Source organism: Sceloporus undulatus, chromosome 1 (genome assembly GCF_019175285.1).
Source record: "Sceloporus undulatus isolate JIND9_A2432 ecotype Alabama chromosome 1, SceUnd_v1.1, whole genome shotgun sequence".
In the NCBI taxonomy this organism is placed as follows: Eukaryota; Metazoa; Chordata; class Lepidosauria; order Squamata; family Phrynosomatidae; genus Sceloporus; species Sceloporus undulatus.
Window position 1 is genome coordinate 136,250,343 of NC_056522.1, and position 10,761 is coordinate 136,261,103.

At 38.3% G+C, this 10,761-nt stretch overlaps 1 protein-coding gene across 1 annotated transcript in view; it reads right to left on the minus strand.

Annotated features, from left to right (window-relative positions):
* The window catches only part of SNTG2 (syntrophin gamma 2), a 188,157-nt gene extending 183,188 nt beyond the window's left edge, over positions 1-4,969 (minus strand). Inside the window, exons 1-2 of the mRNA XM_042457420.1 lie at positions 4,952-4,969; positions 3,681-3,818 (exon numbers count right to left, since the gene is read on the minus strand). Of these exons, the coding sequence (XP_042313354.1) occupies positions 3,681-3,818; positions 4,952-4,969 (156 nt within the window). The remainder of the gene's footprint in view (positions 1-3,680; positions 3,819-4,951) is intronic.
* Positions 4,970-10,761: the final 5,792 nt, after the last annotated feature.

Here is a 10,761-nt window from a genome sequence, read left to right on the forward strand (position 1 = left end):
TATGCACTCTCTATTGTTCATTTTATCAAAAGTTCAAATTGTAATTTAGTCCTTGCTTCTCAGCTTGAAGAAAGATTCAAAAAGTTGCAATGGCTCTCTAAATCATTAGCTTTCATGCTTGGTTTCAATATTTAAAATCTACAAGTGGACAGAGCCTTTAAGAGAGCACTTGCAAACTCTGTGCAAATTGCCACAACATCAGTGAGACTGATGATGGCCTGAGTTACAAATGGAAAAACAAACTGCTTCTACTTATAGTTTCGTACAAAAAATATCCATTTTGAATCTCCCCAAACTATTAATGAGATGGAGTGGATCTTGCCTCACAAATCTATAGACCTTCAAAGATTGCTATTTTTTATTTTACTTTATTTTTGTGAAGAAAAAGTGCAAATAAGTCTATGTGTACATTTGAAAAATAAACATGACTTAATTCGGGACATTTGGGGGGAAATGTGCACAGCCAGTCAATGGGAACTCGTGTACAAAAATTCCTATGTGTACATAAATACACATTTTAAACAAAAAAGCACAAATATAAATATACATTTATAAGTAGGAAGAAAAAAACCTTTGCAATCAAATATGTAGCCAAGACAGAATAACAATGTGTATGATTCTATGAAACAAAACAAGACATGTGGATTTTTATAGCCTCATTTATGTTTACTTTTATTCTGTGAGATAAAATCATAATTAAAATTGTGAAGTCGAAGGCTTTCATGGGCAGCATCCATAGTTTTTTTGTGGGTTTTTCAGGCTATGGGGCCATGTTCTATAAGCTGGCGAAGAGAAGGATGAATCCCATGAGATCTTTTGCATATCAGGACTTTTTATACACATGCACACAAAAACATATTCAGAAAACAATCTTTTTTGTACAAAGTTTTGAATAGAAAATTGTATACTGCACATAGTGATAGTTTTTGTAAACATTTAGCCCACAAAAAGCCCCAAATTTGAAAAATAAAGAACATACACAAAACTCTCATAATCTCACCTAAAGAGGACAAAACCATTGAAATTCTCCCTAACGGTGTCTGAGGTTGGGGGGGGGGGGGAATGCTACCATTTTCATCCTTACATCCAAAATAGATTTAGGCCCATTAATTTACGGACACTTTCCGGTTACATATGTAGAACATATTTTTTTGCAAACCACAAACCTCGGCCCAACCTAACCAATGGGCTAGAGAAACTATCTGCTAACCAGCTTGCTTTATCCACTTTATATCCCAATAAATGCAACAAAATGTATTTCCCAATAAATTATGTAAAACAAAATAATAATGTAAGTCAGTGTAACTTGGGTTGATTGGTTCCCAGAAAAAGAACACACTAGTAGATAGTCTATGTCCAAGCATTGTTAAGTGTTGAGAAGTTAGTAAGTTAATAGGAGCAGCTGCCACACTGCAGAAATAAAGCAGTTTGACATGGCTCAATGCTATGGAATTCTGGGATTTGTGGGTTGGTGGGGCACGAGAGCTCTCTCACAAGGAAGACTAAATATTTCACAAAACTACAAATCCCAGACTTTATAGCAGGAAGCCATGCCAGTTAAAGTAGTGTAAAACTGCATTGTTTCTAAAGTGTGAATACACCCCGGGAATGCAAAAACCCAAATACAAGATGTCTACTATGTCTATTATGTAATTCCAGCATTACATTTAATAGCTATTAACTTATAAGGTATATACCCACATAGTTGCCAACCACATTGATAGCCTTTACATTCACACTAGGCAAAACATGAGAAGGTTTACTCATTAAAGAATACTTAGGGAGAATGCTGCCTGTAAAAGCTGAACATTTTAGAAACTTTTAATTTGGTGGGTTTTATTACTTATTTTTTATACTTTTTAATCGTGCTGTTACCCGCCCCGATCCTCAAAATGGAATAGGCAGGATAGAAATAAATTTACATTTCATTTCATTTCATTAATTAGTAGGACAGTTCATCTTTATACCAGAGTTAAAGCCTTTTCCTCTTGCATTTCTAAATAAACCTCAGCATATATCCCTTGTTTTTGCTATTTCCATCATGTTCAGGACTTAGGCCCAGGACAGATAGGCCAAAAGCAGCATGCCGCCACTGATACTAGGGTTCAGGAGCATGCAGAACACTAGCGTGTAATGGCAGTGGCATCATGGTGGTGTCCTGTCCACATGGGCACCGCCATGATGACGTAAGTGAAGTGCAGCATACAGAAGTCGCTGTGCATCACTTACGTCACTGGTGCGCCAATGGGACACTCGTAACTTGCCCCAGGCACCTTAAAAAGAACCCATTTTTTCGGGTTCTTTTTACTGCAGAGGGCCGTCGCACGGTTTGGCTGCTGTGGCGTCCCTGTGGAGTTATTTGGATGCCTCCAACCCACTCTTTTGGGGCGGTATGTACCGCGTCTTAGACAACCCAAATAATGTGTTACTTGTAATTCACTCACTTTTGCAATAACTAATAAAAACTATATGACCTTGTGGTTATAACATAACAAGGGACCTTCATTCTATCTGCAGTGTAACTATAATTGTTGTAAGTTGCTTTTAAAGTTCTAAGGAATGTACAGCCATACTAAGTTATATTTTGTATTACAACCCAGAGGCTTGTAGCTTTCTGATCTTTTTGTAAAAAAATACCTAAAAAGGATTTTCTTAGTTCCTTTCAAATAACAAGAAAGCAATAGGTTACTTTTTAAAAAAAAAAATGCAGCTGTAATGGTAGCTAACTATTTTTGGGTCCTTAGAATGGTGACTGTAACTACTGTATATACTCGACTATAAGTCGACCTCATGTATAAGTTGAGGGCAAGTTTTGAGAGCAAAATTATAGATTTTGGTATGACTCTTAGATAAGTTGAGGGTAAAATTTAGGAGCATGCAACAAAGGATCTAAATGATGAAGCAAAGGAAAACAATGCCAAAGAACCTACAAAACTATGGGAGGCATAACTCTTTGTGCTCACTCTTAAGGCTGGATGGAAGAGAGAGCAGAGGGCAGTCAGTGCTTCCAGGAGAGATTGCACTCTTGCCTTTTTAAAAAGAATTTATAGTATTTACCTTGACCCATGAATAAGCCAATATAAGCCAAATTTCTAGACTTATACATGAGTATATACAGTAATTGCTTTTTACCGTATTCATCAGCGTTGAAAATTTTGTTTTCAAAAGCAGTAAGTCACTTTTTAGAGGTTAGTTACCACTAGAACTGTAACATTATTATCTGCAGAAAGAGAACTATGTCCAGACAGAGAGTATGTCTGAAACCATGGAAGAGAAAATGCAGTAAAAATCTGAGGTGCTTAATAGACATGAGAGCATTAGTATTTGATACCTGGAAATGAAGATTCAAAAAGAAATACCCTTTGTATTCTCCTCTTTGAACTATTGCAGTAGGGAGAAATCACATACTATTCCTAATTCTTATATAGTGCAATTAATTTTGCTTTGTAGTTTTATATTGTTTAGATTTTTAACAGTAAAAGAAGAAATATTTTTCAGAGGATATAGCAGTAATTGGTTTCTAATAATATCTGCTGATGGTATACAGTGACTCTGATGTGTTTTAAAATAATTTTTTACTCATAGCTTTGAAATTACCTGTTTAGATAAGACTACTTTCAGGTAATTTTGCAAGAAAAAATACACATTCGGTTGGAGCACAAAGTTATAGAAGCACTTACATTTGCACTGTGATCACTTCCACTAACACAGATGACATCTTGTTTTTGAATTGTCAGTACCTCTTTTGAAAGCTTCAATCGGATTTCATAGGCATTTCCAGATATTTCGTCGTATAACAATGCAATTCCAGTTTTTGTCTGCAGAAGCAAGGTAATACAAACAGAATTTACAGTGTTAGATAGACAAGACACTCTTTTTTAAAAAAGGTTAAGTGACAAAGTTGAACACACACACCATAAAAACATATTTCCTTATCTGTTTACACATCTGTGTAGTATGAAACAATGAACTTAATGAACTTGTAGCCAGCAATGTACCTTTTGGAATTTCACTCCAAATGTTGTTGGACTACAACTCTCGACATTCCTCACCACTGGTTATGATTCTAGCGGTGCTGGAACAACATCTGTAGGGCCACACAATCTCAATTTCTGGACTAATCCTGTTACATGTCTTCTACGAGTAACAGATAAAGACTTGTCTTGTCCTGGGTTTGCTTAGCAGCCAAATTCTTTTAAACCTCTTTAAAACAACTCTTTAGAATTCCTTTAAAGTACTGATGGTGCAGTATTGTGTGAATGTTAAGTCTTTCCATAATCTTCTGGAAGTGACACAGAGTACTGCAAACAACCTGAATCTCTTCTTCTCACAAAATATAACTCTTTGAGCTCCCTGCAAGCAAAGGTGCTACAGGCCAAGGGACACTAAAATCTTCCTCAGAAGTGAGAAAGGAAATAATACATCTCTTTCTTTGTACCAGCAAAGAGAAACATATAATTGAACCCAAGTCCTACTAGCCTCTGAACTAAAGACACAACTTTGCAACAAAGTTCTTGATGTTTTCAGAGCCGGACTGAATTGATGACACTTGTATTGTACATGAACTAATTTACACAGAATCATTCATATATATATATATATATATATATATATATATATAATTTCAGAAATACCCGTCCCTCTCTCTCTCTGTGTGTATGTATTTCTAAGTTACTTTCATTTCTTTTTCAAAAGAAAATAATAAAGAGAAAAATACCAACAAAACCACAAGGCAGCTGCCAAAGTACTCATTTTTATCTGTCATTGTATCAGTCACAAGTAAAAGTGTCAAGAGACAACATGCAGAAGCAAAGGCACAATAACAATAATAAAAACTATCAAATGAAGTGGTGGAGAAAGGAGTTTTTGGCTACTTGAAACCATAAAAAGCAAGCAATTTGACATGCTGAAAAGGGATGGAAGGGGAGGGAGGGAGGTCCTATACACTTACAGCATTTTCACAGAGCATTTCGGAGTTCTAAAAGAGTAATGGATTTTAGTTTTTTTTCTAGTCAATGATTATACGTTCTCTGTGAAAATGCAGCTATTTTCTTTGAAATAGAAAAGAACAGGGTCAGATGGGAAACTGGTCCTTGTCTCTTCAAATATTCCCTGTGCCAAATGGTAAAATAGTAGTTGATACTGCTTCAGAAATAGGCAGAAAGCATGAAAATGCACCAGTGGCTGTAAGCAATGGCACAAGACAAACAATGGGCAGATCAATATCTAAGTAGAGGCATGGCAGGAATATCAGGCAATCACTAATAGTAAAATCAATCATTAGTAATATGAATAGATTTGCTCAGTTAAATTTTTTTCCCAGTTCAGCCAAACACAGTTTTCAGTTCAAGTGTCTATTCCTTCCAAACAGATTTTTGGGTTACTGAGGTGTGTGTGTGTGTGTGTGTGTGTGTGTGTGTGTGTGTGTGTGGGGGGGGGGGGGGGGGGGGGGGGGGGGGGCGGATGAAGGGGCTGCCCATGCTGTTCCTTGACTGTCCTATCTGCCTGGAGATGGTGGTCTGCAGCAGAGTCTCTGAACAAGAGAGAATGCAAGCCACTCCTCTGGCTTATTATAATGCAGACTCAAGAGATATAAAAGCAGGTCTTGTATGGTGCCCCCTTCATATTGCCATGAGAGCATGGGTACCATCCTCTTGGCATCTGCTGTCTGGTGTGACTGTTTCCTTCCAGTTTAGATTTGTGCTACTATTCTGTGACAGGACTGATTATTTTTTGTTGTTATGTATTTAGTTACCTTAGTGGAGGTATTTTTCTTTGGTCCTGTAAAATAGGAAAGAGGAAGTAGCTTTAAGTTACAGACGTAAAGATTTTAAGTGAGAACTTGTGGTATAGAGCTCTGCCTCTCCTACCCTGAGTAAGAGATGAGGGTGGAGTGAGTAATATACAAATGTATGTGGATGTGTGCTTGTCCTGTGCCCCAGGTGCAAAATGCTGGCAGATTAAGAGGAAAAATATTTCATTATGTGCAATGTAAATATCAATCTGTTTCTAATAGCACTTTTTAAATGGTTTTAATTTGTGCTAATGGGTCCATGATGAGCATAGTTGGGTTGGATGAAGACCTAAGTACTGAATTTGTGAAAAAAATATGGCTCGTGCTGAAAGGTGAATGCATGGGGTCACTGAGAAACTTGTGTGAAAGTGTGCTACTGGGAAGTAGGAATGTTCACTTATGTTAAGGGCATAGTGAAACGGAAAAGGATGCTAAATATCTCAGGGCTGTGAAGGTATATTGAATAGGGGACATGTTATCTTAGGAGATGATTCATGACTTGTGCTTGTGAGAGGGCTACTTGGGAAGAGGGTAAAACCAGGAAAAGTTCATGTGGGCACTGAGACCCAAGAGGTGACCACAAAAAGAGGACCAAGTGGATAGACTCCAACCATTGACTTCATGGCCTCTGCTGCAATAACAGCTGTTTGTAGTACTAGTTACCAGAGGTGTAGCCCTGTTGGTTTGTTGCAGCAAAAAAATAGCAGAGGACCATAGCAATTTAAAGAGTAAGAAGTAGGTTACTCAGTGCAGCTCCAGCTCATTTAGTAGAAGATAAAGGAAAAATTTTGATGGACACCTGAAATGTTATAGAAAGCCCCTACTCGCCTTCACAGATCTGGGACATGTATTTGGACTTCTGGTCTGGAAAATGGTCAGCTGGCACCCTTTCCACAGAAGTATTCATTTTAATCTGGAGAGGAGAGTGGCGTGGGTGGTGTGCGAGTGATTAGGCACAGGCTTGGAGACAGGTTCCAATTAGTTCCCTTCCTTCTTGGTAAAGAGGGAATAGAGAGTCTGTCCATGAAGATCAATAAATTCCATGGAGCTCCTGGTGGCCACATAAGTCAACCAAAATGGGTTGGAGAAGGAATCAAGGGACAAAGACATCAACTCTTCCTTGCCTGCCATTGTGAGCCTGAATGGACATTAACCAGCTGAATCTGCATTTCTTTTCTAAGTACCAAATATACCTGGCTGTAAGTAAACCTCATGTATGTCAATGGCAGGTTTTGGGGGCCAAATTAAGGATTTTGATAAGATCCATGGATAAGTCAAGGGTAAAGCCTACATGCATGTAACAAAGGTTCTAAAGGATAATGGAAAGGAAAACAATGCCAAGGAGCTTAGAAAATTTCAGCAGACATAACTGTTTCCCATTAGAATCCATGCTAAATTTCAGAAAAATCTGTTCCATGGTCTTGGTGTTACGACAGTGACAGGAATATGGACACACATACAGGTTCATTTGGTATTATAGATTTGCTGAACAGCAGGCTATCTAATTATGATGTAAGTAAATTTATTACCATATATAAAAATCTAAAGGTACATAATAGGAATCACGCCCAACATCTTTTTTGAATTGTGGTGCCCAGAACTGGACACAGTATTCCAGGTGGGGCCTGACCAGAGCAGAATAGAGTGGAACTATTACTTCCCTTGATCTAGACACAATACTTCTATTGATCCAGCCTAAAATCCCAATGGCCTTTTTAGCTGCCTCATCACACTGTTGACTCATGTTCAGCTTGTGGTCTACTTGGACTACTAGATCTCTTTCACATGTAGTCTGGTTCAGCCAGGTGTCCCCCATCCTATATCTATGGATTTCATTTTTCTGCCCTAAGTGCAGTACCCTACATTGTGTTGAGTATCATTTGTTAGCTTTGGCCCAGCTTTCCAGTTTATTCAGGTCATTTTGAATTTTGATTCTGTCCTCTGGGGTGTTAGCTACTCCTCCTAATTTGGTGTCATCTGCAAATTTAATACCCTTAATTCTGTCATCTAAGTAATCTGTAAAGATGTTGAACAGCACTGGTTTCTATGGCACCCCACTGGTCACTTCTCTCCAGGATGAAAAGAAGCGATCACTTTCAACTATACAGACTTATAATGTGCTTCATTTAATACTTATGGTAAGTCTCTACAGTAAAATTATTTTTAAAAATAGCCTTACGTTATAACGTAGGCATTTTCTGTTAACGGCATTAGCCTTGGAACAGGAATAACAAAACAGTTAAGCATTTGCAAGTGATATAGTAGATTCTGGTTCTAGGTATTTCCTACACATATATTTCCAGCATCTAATACCCACCTTCACCAGAGCCTCGAATCATCAAAAGGCCTCAGGCACGATCCACTATTTTTTATCCTACCAAATATGACTTCATGCAAAAAGCTCTTTAAAACTAGCCTTAGTGTCATAAACAGGAAATTCAACTACATTACTAAAGACTACAGCTTTTTCCACTTTCCAGCTAAAGAGCGGGGGGGGGGGGGGGGGGGGAGGATGAGTGGGAACTTATAACTAATGATGACACAATCCTCTCAAACTCTTCAACTATACAGACTTATAATGTGTTTCATTTATTACTTATATCAAGTCTCTCCACTAAAAGTCTTGTTAAAAATAGCCTTAGGTTATAATGCAGGCATTTTCTGTTAATGGCATTAGCCTTGGAACAGGAGTGATTAACAGCTGGTTCTCAATCTGTGTGATCTTAATCATGAGAAAGTAAGCTGTAATGGCTTGTTTAATTACTGTAAACACAGTGTGTCACCCACTAATTAGATATGATTGATTATTGTCAACCTCATTCTTTGCTCAAGACAGCTGACACAAACATGTGACTCCAATAATACATGCTTGGAATGAACTTTCAGAATGTCACTTTCAGGTAAAATGGCAGGTATTAGAAACAAAAAAAAGTTAGCAGCACTGAATGTAGGACTGATAAATTGCTGGGAACATGGTCAGTGGCATTCATGTAAATTGTATCAGGTAAAGAAATGTTTAAACAAAACAAAAGAAATATCAGAATATCTTATTTTAAACTGAAAAGTAATTTTGGATAACAGAACTGAAGTTTAAAGGCATTGTAGTATTGTCCACAGCTTCAATTTTGCAGATATAATATACATGGCTGCGCTGTGGTTAGGGACAGCCTCCATTGTCTTGTAGTGATGAGTGCATGTGGCCATGCCACTATTAATTTCCACTGTCCCGAATGGTGGCACAGCCACATGTATGCACCACCACAGGACAATGGGGCTGTCCCTAATGGTGACACGACCATGTGCACACACCATCATTAGGGACAATGTGAGGTTGAGCACCCGCAGATTTTGATATCCATTGGGGGAGGGTCTGGAACGGATTCCCCGCTGATACCAAGGGCCAACTACAGTACTTATTTTTTGTTAAAAAAAACAACTAATAATAATAATAATAATAATAAAATTTTATTTGTATACCACCCTTCTGAAAATCAGGGCGGTGAACAACATCTAATAACAATACAATTAGGCAAAAAAAAAACATACAAAATACATTAAAAACAGTTTGCTGAAGGGGGGGGGGGGGAGAATTACTGGTCAGGGGTAGGCTTGTTCGAATAGATGGGTTTTTAGCCCCTTCCTAAATTGGGCTAGGGAGGTGGCTGAGCGGAGCTCGAAGGGCAGCGCGTTCCAGAGGTTTGGGGCTAAGATGGAGAAAGCCCTCCTAGAGGTGGAATTATATTTCGCCTCTGGAACTCTTAGCAATAGCTGCCCTGGGGATCGAAGTGCGCGGGGTGGATTGTACGGAGAGAGGCGGTCCTCCAGGTACCCTGGGCCCAAGCCATTTAGGGCTTTATAGGTGATTACCAACACCTTGTATTGCGCCCGGAAGCGAATAGGCAGCCAATGTAAGTCTTTAAGGACAAGTGTTATATGACTGGCCCTGGCAGTGCCAGTGACCAGACGGGCTGCCATATTCTGCACAAGTTGCAGCTTCCGAGTATGGTACAAGTGTTGCCCCATGTACTAGATGACAAGAAATAATTTCAGAACGTCTGAAAGATTGTTACATTTCATGTCATTTGTCCATTTACTACTGGCATTCTTATCTAACTCTTCAGCACAGACCTTTAATATTGTTCCATATTCATTTATTCTGATTCACGCCACAGAATGTTTGATATAATCTGCTGCTATAAACTGGTTGGTATTTAATTAAGTCAGTACACACAAAAAGGGGATATTGTTTACACACACACACACACACACACACACACACACACCACTTTGTAACAGAGGGATTTATCACATGAGCCACATGATAGCATTAGTAAAAGGAACCAGATACCTAACATTTTGCAACTAGGCACTCATGCTGTCTTCCTCACTGCTCCCTAACCCTCCTGCCCTATGCCCTACCCGGCATGCCTTTCAAATTATATTTATTTATTTTTAACACAATTCTAGAGGTATGCTAATATGATTTTGAAAAATGAAAAGAGAAGTTTTTTTTAATTTAAAAAAAAGGGAAAACAGCTTGGGAATAGTGAGGTGGAGGAGGCATGGGGAAAAGAGGAGACACAGACAAGACGTGACTACCCCATACTGGAACTGCCATGGGAAAAACCTATAATACCTGAGGAGTAATGCTACAGTTGCACATTTGGGAACTCTTTGACAGATTTCCCCCATCAATCTCTAACAATGATTTGAGGGCAAGGAAGAGATGAGATATAGATGTCATCGTACCTCCAAGGGGGCTATTTTCCAACTTGAATGGTGACTTAAAAGCCACAGCCACATGTGATAAAGCCCAGACTTCTTTAAGCAATTTAAAACATCAAACATTGTACCATCTGTTTATTGGATGTTACTGTTAATTTCATCTTTAATGATGCTATCAATTGAATCAGAAAATGATTATTTAAACATTCTCAGAAAACAAATTAAAACAAACAAGGATGAGA